Raw genomic sequence first — 23,745 nt, forward strand, 5'->3', positions numbered from 1 at the left:
TTCTCAACATGATACGCTTCTAAATAAAATTAGCGCGATAGATTTATCAACAGAAACTAACTGAATATGATAACTTACTAATTTAGACTGCATATTTTTGTTTTTTATCTATTTTTTCGACACTGTTCAATTCTTAAGGGGAACATTATCACTATAATTTATCTTAATGTTAATGTCATGTTAGTTGAAATATGTTTCAACTCTGTAAAATGCAAAGTTTTTAAAATTAGTATGAATTTGAGAATTAATGCAATATTTTCGGTGCAATATAATGAGAGTATCAAATTCTTGGCAATTGTCGTTACAAAATTTCTCACCCCTTCTTTTGTTTGTTATTAACTAAATATGCGAGTGTAACGTATGAGTACTTAAAATATGCTCTATTTAAAAAAAAAAAAAAAAACGTTGTTTCTTATGCCTTTTGCCAATATCAGCAAGCCTGCTTGTAATCAAGCGAAATTTTAAGTCAGATGGTGAGTTTCTTGTTTTTTGTTCTGAGAAGTTGGATGACTTTTTGACCCCAACAGATTTAACGTGCACCAGTCACCATTTAATGCAAGGGGATTCTACTGCCGCCGGATTCGAACTCGTTGATTCGAATCGTTGGGCTCAATTTTTCACGAACATGAGCCCAACGATCTACCAAGCTGGCCATCCCGGTCATAATGTATTAGGAAAATGGGAATGATTTATACCTAAAATTAAAAATGTGCAAGATGCATGATTTTGAACCTTTAAAACACTAGGATTTATATCTTTTTTTTTTTTTTTAAACTAAATTATATCGAAGTACATTCATTATGCTTATACTTTGTAAATACACNACTCTTAGTGGACAACATATGCAAATTTTGCACGGTTTGGCTTACTTTTGAAAGAGTTATCGCTATTTTTGTGATTTTTCCTTAATTTATGATAACCAGTGTAGTTAAACTCTTCCCTTCAATTTTGCTGTTTGAATGGGGAAAAAAATGCTAAGTGGGAATTTTTGATTGGGTGAAAATGATTAATGATACTCTATATCAATTTCAAGTTATCAATGCCAATCATTCATAACTTGAAATTGATATTAAGTATCATTAATATCACATCATATTCTGATTGGAATTTCTTTTTTAGTTAATTAGTATTAAGTTTATAGCACGAAAGAAAATGTTTATTTTTTGCCAGGAAGAATTAAAGCTTTATACTATTGATAGGATTATTTTCGATTGAGGTGTTCGATTACGGCCAAGCAAGTTATTTATTTAAAACTGCCCTTTCATTTTCTTCTTTTTTGTTTCCTTTGGATGTCCTGCCTGTTCTTTAACAACTACTTAATCCTGCTCCATAATACAAAAAAAAAAAAAAACAGCAACTATTTCTTCAAGTTGTAGGCTATTAAGGCAAGGGGTGCGATTGTTCTTGTTTCCAGTAGCGCCATCTATGGCCCAGAATTTGACTTCTGCCATACCCATACGTCTAACCCATTCATAGGGCAGACCCATTCATACATCCATTCATTCCTCCACAGATCGTAATTTTGACCTGAATCAGAGAACGATCAATCTCCCATTCAGTACCCCCAGAAGTATACTTTGTTATGGGAACATGGAGACTTAATGACCCCCGTCAGAGTAAACGTGCACCAGTCACCATTTCCTACACGGGGAGTCTTCGACCCGCTGAATTCGAACTTACATTCTCAGGAACGTGAGTCCGGCGTTCTACCAACCTGGCTATACCGGCTTATTTATTCAGATACCAACTAATTATGGATTAAATGGAAATAAAATTTCTTTTAAAAACTGCGTTTTTAGGTTAACTAAAAAAGAGAAAATAATGATATTTGTGTCATAGTTAAGATTAAAAAACGTTGGAAGCATCACTTTCAAAGGAAGAGAAGGGGATATTTTCGGTTGTGATTGAAGTTCATAACGAAAGTGAGTTACCCTACGTTTCAGTTTTGATAAAAATAGAATAATTTTTTCCTTTTTAGTCTAATATTAGGGTTTGAAACTTTTTATTTCATTTTATTATTTTCTTCTTAGTTTTGCTCCTGCTAATTTGCTCTTTTCGAAAAGTTGCCGAATTCTAGATTAGTGATAAATTTTAGATAAACTTTGTTTGCTATATTTAGGAAACGATTCAAACTTGCATTGTCACCCAGTAAAAACTCCAATTCACTTTTCAGCACTGAAGCTAGTTGGAACGTTACCGAAACGTTAATTGATGTTAATTTTTCTTGTTGGAACCAGGAAGCTATTGAACCTTAACTTGTCATCTGGTTCACAGTTCCACTTATAATTTGAGTGATTTAGCTAGTCAGAAAGTTGTCGAAATTGACGATAAAATTTATTTGTTGGTAAAAATGACTAAATTATTTATCTTTGATGTCTTAGCGGTCCTATTAAAATTTGAACATTCTAGCTATTAGGAAAATTGTCAAAATTTCGATTGATGATTATGTGGCCTATTAACGATGATATGACGATAAATCCTGTTAGAAACGATCAAAAAACGACTGGAACTTGCATTTAGCACAGAGCTCCAATTAAAATATGAGAAACGCAGTTGCTTAGGGTATTGAGCGTTCACCTTTTTATGAGGTGAACCACATTAGAATCCCACCGGTGACTGGTTGATACGAATTCTGCTCCCTCGCCCCAACCATAGTGCCGACGTAAAATATTATCAGTGGTAGACAGATCATCAGGGAGAATCCTCTTGCTATCGAGTTTACTGTGGGAAGTTTTCGTGGTTTCCCACTCTATGTAACTCAAATGCCGGTCAATTTAATCAAAAAGTCCTATAGGTAAGCTAGTTTGTCCTATTGCTTGATCGAGGAGTACCCTTGTCATCTGGCTTGGGTTTAAAATTACATGGCTATGGGGTTGAACCTAGATTATCGTGAACTCAGGGTCGGCTGTTCAGTGCCGGTTGTAAAATAAAATAAAATTAAAATTTGAGATCACTCTAGCGAGTCGGAACAAGTTCGAAATTTAATTTAGAATAAAATTCGTTTTATGAAAAAATTGCGATAAATTATATTTGTGACGATCAGAAAATGATTGAAACTTTTATTGTTATTAGACACAGACCTCAAGATTTGGCAAAAATTTTATAGCTAATTAGAAAAGTAGTGAAATTTTAATCGACAACAATTTTTTCTCGCCGAAGATGTAATGACGATAATTCTGCTTATTGCTACTAAGCACAGAGTTGCAGAAGAGATTAGTCTGGAGGAGTTAAAAATTTCGATGATAAGATTCCATTCTTACTACTACGAAAACGTGTTAATAAAAACTTAGTAAATTGTTATAAGTAGTCTATAAATTAAAAAATCAGAAAAATATGGTGTGGACTTGGACTATCAATGATACTTCGAACAAAAAGTAATTATTTTTAGTCTCATGAGTTTTTTATTCCTTCTTCGAACTTTAAATACTTCTACGTATAAATATTTAAGGAAGTTAATTAAATTCGTGATATTTTAACTTCAATATTATCCTTACGAATATTTAAAACGACAATTTTATTTATCGTTGCATATATATTTCTAAAACTGCGATCGAATTAGCGACATTCCAATTTTTTAGTCTTAAATATCATGCAAACAATACCGAAAGCCGCTTTTAGCTGAGCTTTTACTTTTCCTTTTATATTAACAGGAATTCATTTTAATGGAGGAAAAAATACAGCTTTTATTGTTTACCTTCATTGTTCTGGTTCAGCAGGAATTTGCTCTTCTGTTAATCATTGATTGCCTTCAAGGTCAAGGTTACAGGGTTGAAAGGACACCTGTAATCATGCGTCGATTTTGAAGGTCGCGCCACTGCCCCATCTAAAAAGCAACGATTTCCGGCAACAATTAGAATGTATATGTAACACCGATTATAAACTCGATTTCAGCAGATTCACAGATGTGTCTATTGTATGATGTCTATTGTATCACATTATATCTACTAATTAAACTCCGATTGTATTAAGTAAATAATACTTCGAGGCGATTATTTTGAAATAAAATACTATTATGGCTACATTTATATTGTATTTTATTACGTTTATTAATTTTCAACAGATACCATATGAATGAGATGTCTGAATTTTATTATGTCGGTATCGCATTTATATTTACTAATTAAATTTGGATTGCATTTAGTAAATAATGTTTTCAAACGATAATTTTGAAATAAAATATTATTACGACTACATTTTCATTTTTTTTTTTTTTNTTTTTTTTTTTTTTTTTTTTTTTTTTTTTTTTTTTTTTTTTTTTTTTTTTTTTGTAATTTTCTCCCAGCAGTTATCAGCAAGATACATGTGAGAAAAATTTTTATTGTGTCGGTATCACATTTATATTTACTAATTAAGCTTCTATTGCATTTAGTAAATACACGAATTATTTTCAAACAATTATTTTGAGATAATGTATTATTATGACTACATTTATTTTGTATTTTACTTCATTTATATGGGCAGTTTTCGCAGATGCATATTAGATGTATCTGTATTTTATTTTTAATGTCGGTATCACATTTATATTTTCTAAACTTCGATTGTATTAGTAAATAATATTTCCCGACAATGAAATACTATTATGATTACATTTTTCTTCTATTTTATTACAAGTATAGTTCTCATCAGATACGTATGAGATGTGTCTGTATTTTATTCGGTAAGACATTTATAGTAGTAGTTAATTAAGCTTCGTTAAGCTTTTAAGTAATAATTAAGCTTCTATTTCATTGAGTATAAATGCTATTTTCAGACGATTTTTTTGAAATGGAATATTATTACGACTACGTTTATTTTGTATTTTACTACATTTATGTTCATTTCTCAGAAAATACAGTATTTTTTTTACGTCGGTATCATATTTATATCTTTTAATTAGTTTAATTCGATTGTATTTAAATAATATTTTCCAATGATAAAATACTATAATATGACTACTTTTTTTGTATTTTACTTTAAGCAATTCTCAGCACATACGTATGAGATGTGTCTGTATTTTATTATATCGGTTTCACATTTATATTTATTAATTAAGCTACGATTGCATTTAGTAAAAATACATTATAATAGTAATATTTCAGACGATTATTTAAAATAAAATATTATTATGACTACATATATTTCGTATTTTTCTATATTTACATCGGCAGTTCTCAGCAGATAAATATGAGAAAGTTTCTGAAATTTTTAATGTCGGTATCACATTTATATTTACTAATTAAGCTTTGATTAATTTAATAAGTAATATTTTCAAGCGATAATTTTGAAATGTAATATTACTATGACTACATTTATTTTGTATTTTACATTTTTATGACTTTTTTATTATTTATTTATATCAGCAGATACATATGAGATGTGTTTGTCATTTTTTTTATGTCGGTATCGTATTTCTCTCTGTTTCGATAATATTAAGTAAAAAATATTTCTCGACAATGAAATACTATTATTATTTTGTATTTTGCTACATTTATGTATTTGGTTTGAATTGTTCGCTTTTGAATCGATTTTGTTATTTATGCTTATTGTTATGTAATCGACTGTGTATCACTTTACTATATAAGGTGATAAAGACTGTTTCAAAGTAAATAAAATACCAGTCACACCTAAATCGGGAAATAACATCTTTGCTTACTAAAGCAATTAATTTTATTACATTAAATTTGAGTATGACTTGCTAAGTCTTAAATGTGTTAAATTTAGTTTTATATATTTCATGATCTGCTTAAAACTTAACACACAGATAGAGTTGAGTCTATCTAATCTATCATTTATCGATTGTGTAATTATTTTTCATCATCTCTATTTTAACTCTCCTCATTTCCTTTGTAGTAAAGACACCAAAATATAATTGTAAAAATTGTATCTGTATAAAAATTCCATATGTATAAAAATTGTATTTTGTAAATAGATACTCGTAATATTTTCATCCACAAACGGGCTAAGCTGAACTTCTTTCAAATATTTCTAAACGTTACTATTTGCCTGTATAATGCACAAAATAATATTATTATCCATAATAATAATAATGATGGTAATCATCTGAATAACTTTTGATCTAATGATTGGATCTTCATATACTCAATCTTAATAGCTTAAGGGAGTAACCTCAAGTATGCTAATTAAGTAGTGCAGATAATATTTTATATTACGAAATATGACACGAAAACGTATTTTATCTGAATAAACATCCCTTTTTTTTCTACAGATTCGTATTTTTGACTCTCAAAATATAGGTAGGTCCCAATACAGTGGTTCAAAGCTTGGTTCATTTAATGCGTATTTAAGCGAATCGAAAAATTTTTGCACACAATTATAAAATTCGTTCATATAAAGTTAATTTAATGCAAAAAATATTTTTTTTAATAATTATTTAAAATTTTTTAAATTATTTAAATCTGTAGAATAGTTCCTGAAAAATCGAATTTTAAATATATAACTTCTTTAAAATTCGATTTCTCAGAAATTATACTATCAATTTCATTCGAATTTTTTACTGAAACTTATTAAATTCTTTAAAACGGTGTAAAAAATTTTATACATTACAATTCTAAATTTTTTCAACTATTATTAAGTGAAATTATTAAAAGTAGTATATAATTATTACGAATTATTTTTTGCAAGGAATTTTCTTCGGATTGATGAATTTTATAATTATGCTCAAAAATGTTTCGGTACGCTTAAAGAATTGTCTAGACATAGCGAAATACATAAAATTAAGGAGTTCTAACTTTGGATCGCTCTAGTAATCAAACTATAGGGACTGTATTTCACAGATTGCGGCTATCCCCTATACTTTAAAGGTCTAATTTTCAAATCCGTCAGAAAAATAATAATAATAAAGCATGTACTATATTCAGGGAAAGTGCATTATTCTGTCTGATTTCGTAACTTAAAATATCGTTTACACCAATTAATTAGTATATTTGAGATCACCCCATCGAGTTCTTCAAGGTTGAGTCCTAGTACTGAAATTCCGATCATCAAATCAAAAGTTATTTACAATGATTTTTTTGTGTTCTATACATTTATAATAACAGAAATTCAAAAAAATTATATGCTTATTATTGTGCGACTTTTACTAATAATTTTCAGTTAATGCGTTAGTTAAAATGTCATTGACCTTTTCCATTTTAACTCTAGAAGAGTAGTTAAGGACACGTTTTTGAGACGACGATCATTAATATTAATTTCTGATATATTTTCTTTTTTTAGGGAGGTGTCCAATGTCACAATGAAGGAGTTGAAAATGTTCCCGCAGATCACGGAGGAGACAGAGGAGAATCTTCTGAACTTGGAGAGCGACTCCAAAACTCCTTATTCCACAACTCCTCCTCATCTTTCATCATCATCATCTGACTCTCCTTCTGATGTTCCCAGCTCCCCCAATTACGAAGTAAGGCTCCCTTTTAAATCTATTTACTTCTGGCTAGAGTGTAATTTATGAGGAAAGTTTTATTTCCTCCGGAGATAATTTAATATTCCCTCGTTGCTAAGTTATTTAAAGCTGCTGGAGATTTATTAACATAATGGCCTGGCTTTGTAGACAAATAATGAAAAAGCATGTTTGCGTCATACAATATTTAAGCTTAAACATACCTTTAGTGAAGAGTTCACTTAAATAAAGGACCTTACAGTCGAAGAATGTTGCATAGATGAAAAAAAGCATTTGATTAATTTAGGAAACGGGATTTATATTTTTATTAAAATATTTGAAGCTGCTCTAGATTAGCATTCTTTGATTGTGTAGTAGTTTCTATGTTTTGACTATACTCACGGCAAAGCTAATCAGGGGTCTGTTTAGAAGAAATTTGGGTCCCTTAACGGACTCTTCAAAAAATATCTTTTTACAAAAACGGACCCTTCACAAAATATTTTAACTTAAAAACGGACCCTTCACAAAATATTTTAACTTAAAAACGGACCCTTCACAAAATATTTTAACTTAGAAACGGACCCTTCACAAAAAGATTTTTCTTTTAATCGGACCCTTCACAAATTTGTTTATCTTCATTAATATTTTGTTAATCGAATAAACCCTTTCCAGGGCAGAAAACAAGAAAGATGGATGTAAACGAATTAAGTTTTGTGTTCGGCAGACGATTCTTCCATTATTCGTCCGAAATGAATATTCTGCGTTCAGCATTATAGGCTAAATACCCAAATATTTGTATGTTGCATCTCTAATTTAAAAGCAGTAATTGCTGTTTATTTTTGAAAATTTAATTTTTTTAATTACAATTTTACAGTGCTGAGCATAATCTCGTTATCTATTTACTATTTTAAAACTCCTTGAAAAAGTTTTTTTTTGCAATAAAGGACCCTATTTGCACAAATTCATGAAAACAGACCCCGGTTGAAAGAATGTGAGTAATTTTTTCACAATTACACGAAAAACGGACCTTTCACAAAATGTCTGGACAGACCCCTGCTAATATTTACGTATGATCAAGGTTATGACAGCCTGCTTACGTCATTTTCCCTAGAGGACATAATACCGCGGGATAGATCTTTCATGGAACATTTTTTTCCCTTACATATAATTTAAAGTATACTGGTGTAAGAAATTAAGAGAATTTGCAGACTTGGTTGATTTTCTCTATAACTACTGAACCGATTTTAATGAAAATAATCCTCGCGAAGGAAAAATTTCTAAAACCTTAAAAGTTTTGTACAAAGCTTTAAAAATAGATAAATAGGCAATTCATTGTCATTGAGCTTTTGATAAAGATATCTGTGTGAATTATGTCTAAAAAGAGACAAAAATTAAATAATTCTTGAATTGTGTACTTTTACTTCAAGAAGAAGACCACGGATACCCACACAACTGACTTATGACGCCAGCTCTAGCTGATCATTTATTAGCAAAATGGCGTGTTAAAGTTGAGCTAAGTTTCTCCACATTGATTAGAATGTTAATCAACGTGAAGTTAACTAAATACAGGTTAGAATGTTAATCAACGTGAAGTTAACTAAATACAGTGCTGTATCACCCATCGAATTTATTGAAATATATTTCATTCTCGTCTGCGTCTTTTATTTAACTTAGATTTATTATTTATTTATGTATTTTATTGTAACCGTGATGTATTTTTGTTTTGTGTACCTGGCAACTTCGATGCATAATTAGTTTGTGTATATTCGATGCATAATACCTGTCTTTATGTTAAGTAAGAAATATATAGTGAAAGAATTGAAATATTTGTGAAAGAATCTTTGTGTAAGAATATAGAATGTATCATTTAAGAGAATTGATGCTAAACTTGCTTGTCTTACTCGAAATAGAAAACATCCAATTTGAAATAATTCATTAAAATACATCGAATTTGAAATAATCTAACTATTTTCAATTGCAAAATAAGTTCGAAAATAAGTACTACTAAAGTGTAACGCAAAAAAGGAAGGAAAGAATTCTGTGTTTTTACGATGGGCCAATTTCAGTTCATCACAGAGCAGATGCATCACCGTACTTATTATAGAACAGGGGTTTCCAAATCACGTGAGGCCGGGGGCCGCAATTAAGAACACCAGCCAAATAACGGGCCGCAGCTGTATCAAAATTTTATATAGGACTCTTTTGTTTTTGAAGGAATATTAAATATTACTGGCGGATTTTTATCAAGTTGTACAAGACAAAAGTATTGCATTACAAATAAGAATAAAAAGTAGATTTTTAAAAATATTTTATTGCATATTAAAAAATTCCGATCACAAAATTTACAAATGTAAATAATTTCGTCCAAAATGAGTGGTTTCAAAAAGTTAAATCGGAGAATTTCTTCGAGAAAATTTCTGATACGCACATGCTAAATTATATTCACAAAATACAAAAAAACCGAAATAAAAAAGAGCAACATACACTATTATTTTTGTACTTGGATAAATATTTTCTTAGATTCAAAATATGAGAAATAAATATTTTTGCAACGTTGGTATGTAAAATTTCACAGAAACGAAGAAATTAGGTTTTTTTTTTTAACGAAGGAAAAGTATTTTAAACCATATAGAGGTTTTACGAAAATTGTCTGCAAAAAAGGACAAATAATATATTTTAGTTCGCGGGCCAAAAAAAAAAAAAAAAAAAAAAAAAAAAAAAAAAAAANAATATATTTAGTTCGCGGGCAAAAAAAAAAAAAGGCTTCGCGGGCCGCCAGTTGGTAACCGCTGTTATAGAAGAACGAAATGTTCCTCCGAAATTTTCATGGGTACTCTAAGAAAAAGGGTTTATAAGTTTACCCCTGTAGAAGTTGCTTCACGTTGCACTAACTTACCGCGTAAGGAAACTAACATACTTAGTAAAATGAGGAACTTATGAAGTAATAGTAAGCGTAGTTATGAAACAATTATTTTATCTACAATCTTCTTATTTTGGTAAACATATATTTTTACTTTTCATCTGACAATCGTGTTTGAGGAGATTATGTTTATAAAAAAGAGGGGGAAGGAAGAAATTTAGAAAGGAGAGATGATTTCCATTTTACTGTATTTTAACTTATCGCGTATATCTGTGTCTAAATCGACTCTTTACTTTTGATTACGAAATAACAAATTTCTGATATATCGGGTGTATAAGTCAACCACTGTAAAAACCAAATCTTAAATTTTCTTAAATTAAAAAGAAAAGTCTACAAAATTTTCTTATGTTAAAAATATATCACACATTGTTCTCTTTGCCCTCAAATAAAGAGACATAAACAAATGCTGTGAGGCGTATGACGTCACTGCTAACTTTATTGAATGTGAAATAGATGATGTTCTGGAATATTTAAATTTGTAGCTTTATGGTATGATTTAAAAGATTTCATTGCGCTATATTTTTTGAAATTCGCTTGAATAAATTTTCGTTACTTTTCTTATCCATAATTTTTTTTTCTGAAGCTAATTTAAATTATTGCATCTTCTTTAAAAAAAACCCTGTAAATGTAAAGAGAATATGATAAAAAAAAATTCAACATTAAATGTATATGATGCATTAAAAATAATTTTTTAATGGCGTAAATTGATATAGAGTTATTTATATCTGGCTCAACATTGCATCAATATTGCATAATCAACTACTATCCGACTTCATTACAGGTATATAAGTCGACCGCCTGAATCGACTAATTGAATACAACACATTAAAAATAGTTTTTCAAATGTGTGAGTTTATACAGAGTTATTCATATCAATCTCATTGTTTGCATTGCATCAATATTTTATGATCAACGACTTTTCGATTTCATTTACCGGTGTGTAAGGTCGATCCCCTGAGTTTCGTTAAATTTTTGGGGTTTGAAAAGTTTATCTATATATCGAGATACAAAATAATTTATCGAAAAACCCTAAGTATTATAGAATGTTTTAAGCAAAAGATTTTTTTCCAAATTAATTTTAACTCGAAACTTACGCTACGTCATTCAATTATCTGCATTCTATTCATCTTGAACGGAAAACAAACAGTATTGTTGTTTTTAAATTTAATCTTTTTGATTGGAGAATGACGTGCAAAGCACTTTTCCGGTACTTGGCGGAAACCTTGTAACTGTTGACGAGTTTCGACTGCAGTGACTGGATGCCATCCAAAGAGGGGTGGTTCAACGAACTGGAATTCTGAGATCGATTGCAAAATGCTTTCTACAAATAAAATAGATTGTGCTTTTAATGTTGATTGTTGAAGATTAATTGACGAATGAATAAAAAGGAGAAATACACAATTGCGTGTCTTTAAAAACGCCTTCGATCATGCAAATAAAAAGCCGCAATTTGAGTCCCTTTAAACTGAAAGCAACGTTTTTAAGTTATATTATCTTGTACTTCCTATATCAGGGGTGGCGAACCTTCATGCACCAACGTGCCATTTTTTCTAAAATATATTTTAATGAGGTCATAGACGTGCCGATAAATAGTTTTGAATTCGTGATTATTGGGTAAATAATAATACTAAATACTATCAACTCAAAACTATTTATTTACTAAAATTTTTTTTTTTTTGCAATGTTTCAGTTATACGCGTAATTCAACTTAAAGTAACATCAGTGTGACTTCTGTTGTTGCAGATTAGATGGCAAATAACATATATTAGGGTTATAAAATGTTAGTTTAAGCAGAACTGTTAATTTTTTATGCTAGTTATTTATTTTTCGCTTGTAATTTATGGTTATTAATTGCTTTTTTGGCATTAATTGTTCTTTTTTTGTGAATTTTAATTGAATTGTTAATATGCTTCATAGTGAACTTTGTGATCGGTGGCGTGCCCAAAATATTGTGTCGCGTGCCATAAGTGGCACGCGTGCCATTGGTTCGCCATCACTGTCCTATATGATCTTCTATTCCTATTTTATCTATATTTTTCGGACTTAAAAACGAACAAATAACTTAAATTTCTTATAAATTATCATTATTTTAAAAAAAATCACCAATCAGGTGAGTTTTTTTTTCTAATTTGATTAATATCTGCAAAATCAATGATCAGTTTAGAGTTCAAACAAAGTTACACAGAGAAAAAAAAATATGGTAAAAACTGCCAAAAAAGGGTAAAATTGCCTGCGTTTCTGGCTCTATGGGAACACCGAAAAGTCGATAATTTTTTACCGAAGTGCTTTGATAATAATTTTGGTAAAATTAACAATAAAATGTGGTTTCATCATTTGGTGTAATTTTACCACGATACTTAAGAGCATGTCATAAATTACTTTTTATTTATTTAATTTTTTTTTACTAAATGCGTGGCAATAAGCACTATAATTTCAAAAATCAGAATTTCCGGGTACCAAGTGAATGGTTTAAATACCGTATAGATTGGTTTCATTAACCAGAATTATGTCTCTTTTTTTAGCAGGAATGTCAGCACGGTAACTGTTGCCGAATTTTTTTTTCTATGTATATTGGAATGATAGCGGTTTTCAAACAAATAACAAAAAATAAAAATATATCGAAAACGTTGTTTATGTTCATGAAATTATGACTTTTCTTAATATTGGCATTTTGCACCATTTTTCATGATTAGAGTAAAAAAATGCTGGTCAGAACAAAAACAAACCGTAAAAAAAAAAGATAAAATCGAAGCTGATGGACCTGCCGAAATACTTTTGAATACATAAAAATGGTATATGATTGTTATAAATGCATTGATTATCTCATTAAAAAGTTTGTGGTATCTTTCATTTCATAATTTTAAAAGAAATTGAGTATAATAAATATTTAAAAATTCTGGGTGCGAGAAATTATTAAATTTGTCAGCCTTTTTTTGGGGGTCTAACGCAGTATATTATACATTATTGAATTAGAAAGATCTTCACTGAATAATTAATACTGAACATCTTATGTTGTTGTTCTTTTCGGCTGTTCTTTGCTCTAAGTCTGGCGACGATGTTAATAAACTTCAATAAAGTTTATTGACATCACTCAATCTTGACGTCATATTTCTAAAAAAAAAAATTATACAATTTAAATTTCTTTTTCATTTCGTGACAATGCAAATTTATAGATCATTTGGCAGTTAGTCAAGAAAATGATTCGCAGAACCTTAATGATTGTGTTTGCTCCGCAGCGTGCCATAAATTCTGTCAAGTACAATGACACTATAAGATGATTAACATCGAATCTCAAACTCATTTAGATGATGAGACAGTTTAAAATAGAATTAGGACAAATTTACAGATTTTAGATTAAGAACTATGTAAGTTATTCAAAAAAAAAAAGTTTTAATTTCATACGGATACCGCATGTACTAAATACTGAATCAAAAATACTTATAATACACTGTGTTCCGCTATGGCTTTGCATAACTCTTTGAGGTAAAATTTTTAAACATATTTTTCATACATTTTGAATTTTTTTTGTATTAATTTAGGTCAAACTATCATCCTGGACAGCGGCTGCAATTTCCAATTTTAGTCCTCGATGCTAAAATTCGATCGAAATTTTCTATTAGACCGTTCGTGAGAGCTGTTTGAAAAATGGAATTTTCTCATTAGTTAAGCATGAACTATTGTTTTAAATTAAACCATTAAACGATTCGATTTTTTAAAATATTTATTTATAACATCATCAGTGATGTTTGCTAGCTTATAGCTCTATTTGATAAAAAAAGTAGTTCATTCCACGTACATATTTAAATATTTTTATGCCCTGTTTTATTCACTATGTAACTGTGTTTAACTCAACGGTCAACGTTAACATGGTAGCATGGGTAGACTACGTCACCAAATTAGTATTTCTAGTTCCAAATTAGTATTAGTTATCCGAAACTACGTGTTTATTATGTTTTTGAATTCTTTTTAAAAATCTGATTCTTTAAAATAAATAATTTAAAATAAGCAGTAATTAAATTCGTTAAGGAGAAACGTTTACCATTATTGACACCAGTGATACTTAAAATTTTTTTCAAATTAATAGAAAAGTGGTATTTATTCATTTGAGGTACATAAAATATTTAAAAAATCGTCGCACCATTACTGACGCCATTGATGTTTAATTAATTTTGATAATACGCACTGGTATTATGGTAATTTTTGCCATTTTAATAAGAAATTCTACTATTGATTTTCCGAAGTTTCAGAAAATAATTTTTCCAGTTATAACAAAGATAACGTATTAATGTTATAATAAATTAGAATTAAAAGAACTTTTTTCTCCACCACAATATATTGATGGTAGTCAGATAAAGATGGCCATGCTCTGAAGTCCTTATCAAGGTTTTAAAAGAATTCTATATTCTCCCCGTATGGTGACTGTTGCACGTTAAATCTGTCGAGTCGCAAAGTCCTCCATGTTCCCATTACAAATCAATACCTCTGGGGATACTGGATTGGAGATCGATCGTTCTCTCATTCAGGTCAAAATTACGATCTGTGGATGTATGAATGGGTTCGCCCTGTAAACGGGCTGTGATGTGTGTGTGGCTGAAGGCGAATTCTTGGCCATAGATGGCGCCACTGAAGAACAAGAAACATGCCCCTGCCTTAAATTTGCTCGTTTTCACCAAGCAGGCTTGCTAGTGTGTCAAGTGACATTAAAAAAACAAAAACAACAGCAGCATAATAAATTATGAAATTACTTACAACTCATGACGTCATTTATTCCCCTTCTAATATTTATAAAATTACTGTTAATCGAAAATTACCCCTATTCTTGTCGGTTTTGCTTCTAGTAGGAATGTAGTAACAATAAGTAGAGTCTGTCAATCTAAGTATTTCAATAACTGTTTATTGTTGTTGTCTTAGATCATTAAGGCAAGGGGTGTGATTGTTCATGTTTTACAATGGCGCCATCTATGGCCAAGAATTCGACTTCTGCCTTACCCATACGTCACACCTGTTTATAGGGCGGACCCATTCGTACATCCATTCATCCAGAGATCGTAATTTTGACCTGAACCAGAGAACGATCAATCTCTCATTCTGTACCTCCACAAGTATAATTTATTATGGAAACGTGGAGGACTTTGTGACTCGACCGATTTAACGTGCACTTGTCACCATTTACTACACGGGGAGTCTTCGGCCGGCTGGATTCGAACTCCCGCTTTCACGAACGTGAGTACAGAGACCTTCCACTCAGGCTATTCCGGCCACTGTTAATCCTAATAAGTCTTGCTAAAATAAGACACCGTCCTAATTTTTTCGAAAATTAACTTTTACTTTTAATTTTATGGATGATTATTTATTGCGCTCTAAATCTAGCGTTGCAATGAATTTTGCGAAATTAGAACTTTTGAAGATGTTACAGTCGTCGCAGACAGTAATTAAGTTAGATCTAAATTGGAGAAAATAATGAGTCTGATACTGCTTATGTATAAAAGAAAAAAAACTGTTTTGCTGTTTTTCTTAAGCGATGCAATCTCTTTAAAAAAATGTTTACTCATATTAACAAGGAATTATTTCATCATATGCTCGTAAATGTAGTAGTGTAATATGCGATTTATTTTTATATATAGCTTGAGATTTTTATGACATATATTTTTATTTCTAGTTGCATAGGATGCTAAACATTACAGTAACAAAAAATTAACAAAATATTTATAGTTGAATATTATATTATATGAAAAAAGTGTATTTCAATTCGTGTTTTCTCTTCAGGGGCGCTGGTTAATACAGTTATATTGGTAGCCTTAATTGGTAGCAATTTAATGTCTTAGAATCCCTCCCTGTTCGATATATGAATTTAATAAATTATTTTTCTCGAAAATAGCTGACAAAAAAACTTTTAAATTTAATAACATCAAAACTAATTCGAAGTTTAGATAAATAGCCAATATATATGTATATATATATATATATATATATATATTGTTTTTTATCTTTCAACGTAAGAGTACGCTCGCTTTCATAAGATTTTTTTTTTAAATTTTAATGCTACTAGTTTAAAAACCCCAACAAATTTCAAAAAATAAATAAACAAAATACGCAATTTAATAACCCGGAAACTAATTTGCGTGCACTTCTTTAGGCATATGAGTACGGATCATCAAAAAAATATCTCTCCTGCTCTTAGTTTTCGAAAAAATGAATTACGTGGTGCGAAAAAAAACTATTACCCCTATTATAAATCGCTTTTTCTGTAATATTTCTGGAATAATGTGCATTTTTCCATTGTCTTTCATCCGAAAGTTTTTCTTATGTAGGAGTGTTGAGTGAAAAACGGTGGCAGTGAGAGCATTAATTTCTTTTTTTCTTATTTTTTTTTTTAACTCAGAAAGGAAGAACAATTAAATGAATTTGTTTTGTAAATGTGTCGTGCTTTGTCAAAGGTTGGTGAAATACAAAACACTTGTACGCAAAACAAGTAATGAATAATTACCTGAAAGTGCTTTTTATTTAAACTTATTGTTTTTTTTACTTATCTTTTTCTTTAATTGTTTCTTATTCCCTCTCTAACGTTTTTATCTTTGGAAGTTTGCCCGATTATTTTGTTGTTTACGACTTAACTTAATGCTGAGTAGTCTGTTGACTTCTGTCACAATATTTACTTTTGCATTTTTTTTCCTTTTCCCTTTTGGAATATTCTAGAAAATTGTGTCTCGGGTAACGTTTTATTTCGAAGTAAACAAGTACTTTGAAAGCATCTGAGAATTGCAATTGCTGACTTTGAAGTTTCTGGATTCCGAGTTGACAACTGTGAATTCGTATTTGTACCAGTTTTTCTATCAATTTTAATGTTTTATACTCGAAAACGTCTTTCCATCCTACAATAATTTTTTTATTTTTATTTTTTTATTTTTTTTATATCCGTCGTTGAACAGCCGATCCAACTTTTGGGTTTACGACTACTAATGTTCAACTCCGTAGCCTTGTAATTTTGAACCAATCCAGAGGACAAGGAAACTCCTTGATCAGTACCCCCAGAGGTATTGATTTGTTATGGGAACATGGCGGACTTCCTGCAATGTTTAGAAATTTTTCCTACTTCTTGGAATGTTTGAAAATGTCTGCAATTTTTAAAATTTTAAAATCCTTATTTGATCAAATTTTGTGTACGCTTATACCAGGAGATTTTAAATAAGCCGGTGATCTGAAAAATCAATTGAAGAGAAGTATAAGGAGTTGAAAATACCTGGTTTGCAGCATTCTTCTTCAGAAACAATGATTTTCTTATTAAATTTCCTCATTATTCTTAAAATTTTCGATAGATGGCGTTACATTGGGACCATAAGAAAAAAATTATTAAACAAAGAAACTAGAGTTTTTTTTTTAAAATTATTATTTTTATACTCTGACTATATAAAAAACATCATCAAAATGAATTATAATTCTTTGAAAATTGAATAATTTTTTTCTCGCATTTATGAACCATTTGAAAATGTTCTTTAAAGACCTAATGCATTACTTTGAAAAATTCAAAACACAATTGAAAATAAAAGGGAAAGAATGATTTATGAAAATTTTTCACAGACTATTGGATCACCGTCTGAGGATTAGTAAGTTTTGCCAAATCATAAACGTGGGAAATCGGTTCTCTCTGAGAGTTATTAAACAGTAAAGATGGGTTGTTAGGGGAAGAAAATTCTATCTGCCTCAAAATTCCTTTTTCCCCCCTTCAGAATCAGTTATCATAGTAAAACGTTCTTTCCCCTTTTTTTTCAATTATCTACTTAACATATTTTTAAAACTTTTATTATTGAAATAATTCTCGAGTTTTAATGAAATCTTTACGGAAATGTTACTAGTTAGTTTTTCATTATGTAGTTAATTTTGTATTTAAATTTAAATATGATTTTTATTATCAATTTGATCTGGGATTAAATTCATGATGCAAGAAGTAATTCTGTTCCTCTTTTTAATCTGATAAAAAATTTCTTAATTTGAATAATAATTTTTAAATTTACTTTAAGTTTGTTGTCTTTTCTTAACAACATTTCTATTTAACATTTTCAGTTACAGAAAACAGACTGTTTTTATTTCAGATTTTCTCAACTGAGTACATACAACTTTTGCACTAAGAGCAGTTCACGGTCGAACAGTTATTCAAGGTTACGATAATATTATCAAGCACATCCGCTTAGGAAGTTAGAAAAATTGCAACAAGCCGTTCATTAGTATGCAAAAGGAACGGGAGAGAGGGGTTGTCATAGAACATTTTGTTTATGGACGCCACAAATCTCACTTGTTATTTTACGCCAATGTCAGAAAACAGACGATGTTTGAAGACCTTGATTTTTTGTCTTTCCCGGTTTGGCTCTTTTTCTGGAATAACTACGAAACTTTACGCTTAAAGCTCGGTGTGTCTTGTTTTCGAATTATAATTACGTGATGTTACGCCAAAAATAACCCTTCAACGGGATTCTGTTTATGAGTAACGTTCTTTATAAAGTGATTTACGAACGATATGAAGTCGAATATGAGGGGTTTTTTTTCATTTGTTTATTTGACGTCTCGAACAAACCAAAATATTTTTAGTTAATCAATTTGAGTTAGTCTTTTTCTCGAAAATTAACCAAGTGTGGTTAGTTTATTGGAAAGAATAGGCTTAGAATGAACATTCATTTTTCGCAGTGAAAGTAATGATCAAACGCGCTAAAACCACGTCATGGTTGGGTAATTCTTATGAAAAGAATTTAGTGGTGGAGGAATGTTTTAAGTGATATTTTTGAAATTAAATTGAGATTTCTCGGAGAAAGATTCTACTTTCGTCTCATTTAGTATTTCATGTTTACTTTCCTCTCCTTACGCTACTTTTTGAACGAAGAGGACCTTGCGGACGAGACATTTGTTTTAGTGGAAATTTATCAATTTATAATAATTAATTATAATTAATAAAATTATTAATTATGATTCATAAAAAAATTATTATGAATAATTATGATTAATAATAATCATAATCAATTATGACTCATAAAATAATTATTATGAATAATTATCATTAGTAATAATCATAATTAATCTTTAATTATTAAATTAATTCTGAACTATTAAAGTAATTATTATTAAATTTATTATTTATTATTAAATTAATTATAATATTAATTATTAAATTATCTAATTAATTAATGACAGTTTATTAATTATGTAGTAATTAGTAAAAATGACCGCAGTTAGTAGAATAACAGCCCAATGCCGTTTATTATCAGCGTTGGTCCATTAAGGGTTAACCACACGTCATAGAAAGGTGCTTTGTCTTGACTTAATTCGCAAGGCTGGCGAGCTTAGCTTGTAGGGAAACAAAAGTGCCATTTTGTTTCCCTTTATAGTACCTCTAAAAGTTCCATTAGATACAACAACAAGCGACATAAATTTTTTCACGTCTTTAAATTTCCCAGATTTTAGCGAACGAAGGTATTAAGAAACAATCTTTGTGCATTTCATAAATGGATAAAAATTCTAAATTCATTTGGAAAGAAAAAACCAGTCAACGACAACCTTTCAAAGCTTCTCTTTTGGCAGCATGTTAAGGCGCCAAACATTAATTCATTGATAAAAAATTCATTGTAATTTCGACCTCAATTCAAAAGACAATGAACTTTTGAGTCAACTATTAGGACCCATTTGATTTTGTGTAGGATTCTTAAGTAAAACTAACTCGCAGTTTGACTACATTAGTAAGGAAACCGTGAAAATCACCCAGAGTTAGTTCGATGGCAATGGGGATCTAACCTTTTATTCCTTGAAAATCACCCAGAGTTTGTCCGATGGCAATGGGGATCTAACCTTTTATTCCTTGAAAATCACCCAGAGTTAGTTCGATGGCAATGGGGATCTAACCTTTTATTCCTCTACCATTTAAAATAATTAATTACATTGCTGTAGTCGGAGCACCGCAAAATTCGATTTGGCACCTAAACGACTTAAAAATTCCAAACCGTGGAACCTCTATGGTTTGGAACTAAATCTAAAAGTAATGTAAACAACTGGTGGCATTTCTATTTCAACTACTGCTTCATCCGCAGTTCCAGTGTAAGTGTACTTAAACGAACTTAGAGAGGGATTTAAAGGAAATGGCAAATTGCCCAAATGATGATGAAGTAACTGTATTAAATAAAAATACGTACATTTAATTCAGATATTTATTGTTAGAAAGAAAAATAGTTTTTGAAGTATAAAAAATCATCAGAGATAATTTAGCTTCATCGATTTTTTTTTTAAACAGTGATACTTTTTTTAAAAGTTTCTTTTATTTTTTATAATCTGTGTAGATTTTGTTTCATTTAACTTATGTTCAAAATTTTTATTTCTGAAAGCTTGGAAAAAGAAAAACGAACAGGAGTTTATATTTTAGGAATAGTATTAAATGTAAAAACAATAAAATGATAGTAAAAAATATTGATGTTGTTGTTCATTTACGTCGCACTATGGCTGCACCATGGGCTATTGGCGACTGTCTGGGAAACATCCCTGAGGATGATCCGAAGGCATGCTATAAAAATTTTGATCCTCTGCCGAGGGGGTGGCACCCCCGCTTCTGTAGCCCGAGGACCTGCACGTGAAGTCGAGCACTTTACGATAAAACAGTTTAACGAGGACCAATACCGCACACCCTCGCTCCCTACCCAGGCTGATCCAAGTGGTCACCCACCGCACACTGACCGTAGCCGGTAATGCTTGACTTCGGTGATCTGCTGGGAACCGTATCTTAACGATCAGTCCACTGCGGAACGTAAAAAATATTGAATATTAATTTCAAATAATTTAAAGTTATCTTCGAAATTCAGGGATAAAAATATTTATTTTTCAAAACTTCGTTTCTGCTTATAATCTTAGTTTTATTATTCGCGCTGGAGAAAAACATAAGCCCATTGTTTGATAATACTAAAATAAAAATATTATTTTGTGTGTTTAATTCTTTTCCCTTCCATTTTCAATGTTCGTTGCGACCCAAAATAGCAATATATGTTTGGAGTCTTGTTGTCTTATAACAACTGGATAAAATTCAATTAAAAGTTTTCTAAGGAAACGGGTGAAACCATATATAGTTTCCTACGCCTACGTCTATCATCATTTAATCGAAGAAATTTTTATTTCATTTTATTTCGTTCTTTTTAGTATTCTGTGTATTTTAGTTTATTTATGCCAAAAAGTATCCAAAACGTCGTTTTTTATTTCATTTAATAACCGTCGTTGAACAGCCGACCTAGTTTTTGGTTAAACGACTACTTAAGTTCAACTCCGTAGTCTTGTAATTTTGAACCCTATTCAGAAGACGAGGGTAAGGAAGATTGTAATTTTGAACCCAATCCAAAGTCAAGTATTGGGAGAAATTAGCCTTTGTAGAGGACTTTTTGATGGATCTGACCAGCATTGGCGTTACATGGAGAGGAAAACCACGAAGGTCTCTTTTTTGGAGGACTTTTTGACAGTTACATTCGCAATTACTTTCGAACAATTGGGAATTTCTAAAAAAAATATCGTTAAAATTAAAATACGAATTGGTTCTATCAGCACATTAGATTTCAATTCTGTAGTTGCATTTCAGCGGACAGTTGATAGACGTACGTATTGTTTTTTACTACAAGTTTAGCATCTCATAATTCTCGAACTAATTATCGAATTATATTTTTTTTTATTCTATCGAACTCCTTGTACACTTTTCCTCACACTTTCGTAATTTCAAGTTTTTAAGTCTTTAAGATTTTGAACAGTAAAGCAAAATTGCAACCGAAAGGGGAAAAAAAGTGAGAAAAAAAATTCTGCAAAAAAAAAAAAAAAAAAAAAAAAAAAAAAAAAAAAAAAAAAAAACTCTTCAAGCAAATTGGAATTTTGAGGAAGAAAGAAAAACTGCGTTAAATAGCAAACAAATGTAGCCCTTTCAGTACGAAAAGTTTTTACTCAGTAATTACATTCCTGCGACCTGTAGCTCAGCGCGTATGGTGTATTTTCAACAAGTTTAAAAGTTAATAAATTCCACATGTATCGAATGTTAATTTTGTTATTTTATCGTAATTACTGTTCACTTTTCTACACACCTTAGTAAGTTGAACACCCAAAATAGCGGCATCGGCTGAGGCGGCCCTTACAATTTTTAAACCCTTTGACCCAACATTTTTATTAAATAAATTTTTCATACCTTTTCATTATTTTGTATTAATTCACATCAAAATAATTAAAAAATATTATATTTTCATAATTTATGGTTATGGGATACATCATGAAATACTAGAGTCTTTTTCTACTCTAAAGGTAAAATCTTTTAAACACGGCTCGCTCCCAAACGATAATTTTTCCAATGTGCCCTTATTTTAAGTTATTTAGATCTAAGAGAAAGAGTTTTCCATAAATGAAATCTATTTAATTTACAAAATTAATTATTGATAAGTTTTTGAATATGAATTTAAAAAAATTTCAAGCTATTTTTTTTCTATTTTAATTCAAATATAATTTTAGATAATCTAACAGATATTTTTTTAGTAACTATCAGACTGTTTCTTATAATTAAAAAAATACCAAAACATATTTTTGCTATAATTAGAGCGTTAGAAAACAATATATGAAAGGGACACATGTGTCCCATCTGCTTGTGTCCCATCTAAGGGTTATAGAGAGCAAGGTGCGTAGCGTTTTTGAAAAGTACTTAAAGGTGCTTATTTTCGATTTTCGTTAATTAAAAGTCCTTAATGGTGCTTTTTCCATTGGGTGTTTTTAAAAAGTGCTTAATTTTCCCTTTTTCAAAATATGATTTTTCCTTTACTATGTTGATTTTCGCTTCGAATTATGCAAAAAGATACAGTTCACATTGTTCTAGTCATCGTTTTCATAATTAACTCAACCCCTATCTATTTCGGCATTTAGTCAGTCCGTAGCGTATGAAAACGCCATTCTTTTTACTTGATTCAAAATTTCATGATTTTTGACAAATGTCAAAAACAATGCCAAAAGATTTTTTTTTGACATGAATGTTAAAACCAGATAAAACTGTCGATTGTCAAAAACTTTCCAACCCTGCCTAATTATATTTTTTAAAGTGCTTAAAAATATTTTTTGAGTGCTTGCAGAGTGCTTAAAAGGTGCTTAATTTTTGTTGAATAATTTGGCCACGCACCCAGTATAATCCGTATGTGCGTCTACTGAGCTGGGTTCGGTGAGATTATTGCCTTCTCATGTGCAACTCTGCTGCATTATGCAAAATATTCTCAATTTCAGATTTTATTTTCCACCCTCTGATATCGAACCGAAAAATCTCTCTATCATTTTATAACGGCCAATATAATCAAGAAAAGAGTTCTTTGTCTAAAACTGTTTAGTTTCTCATGATCATCTAAAGTCTTTGAAAATTAAAAATTATTTTGTATTTTGTTAATGTATATAGTGCTTAAAAATATTATTTGAGTGCTTGAAA

General features: G+C 30.1%; 1 protein-coding gene across 5 annotated transcripts in view; it reads left to right on the forward strand.

Moving 5' to 3' along the window:
* LOC107442082 (5'-AMP-activated protein kinase subunit gamma-1) overlaps positions 1–23,745 on the forward strand; it is a 158,155-nt gene that overhangs the window by 35,268 nt on the left and 99,142 nt on the right. For all 5 annotated transcript variants that reach the window (XM_071180072.1, XM_043041593.2, XM_043041592.2 and 2 more), the window contains one exon: positions 7,213–7,393. In XM_071180072.1, the coding sequence (XP_071036173.1) occupies positions 7,232–7,393 (162 nt within the window). In that variant the 5' untranslated portion in view covers positions 7,213–7,231. The remainder of the gene's footprint in view (positions 1–7,212; positions 7,394–23,745) is intronic.

This window comes from Parasteatoda tepidariorum, chromosome 4 (genome assembly GCF_043381705.1).
Source record: "Parasteatoda tepidariorum isolate YZ-2023 chromosome 4, CAS_Ptep_4.0, whole genome shotgun sequence".
NCBI classification, from domain to species: Eukaryota; Metazoa; Arthropoda; class Arachnida; order Araneae; family Theridiidae; genus Parasteatoda; species Parasteatoda tepidariorum.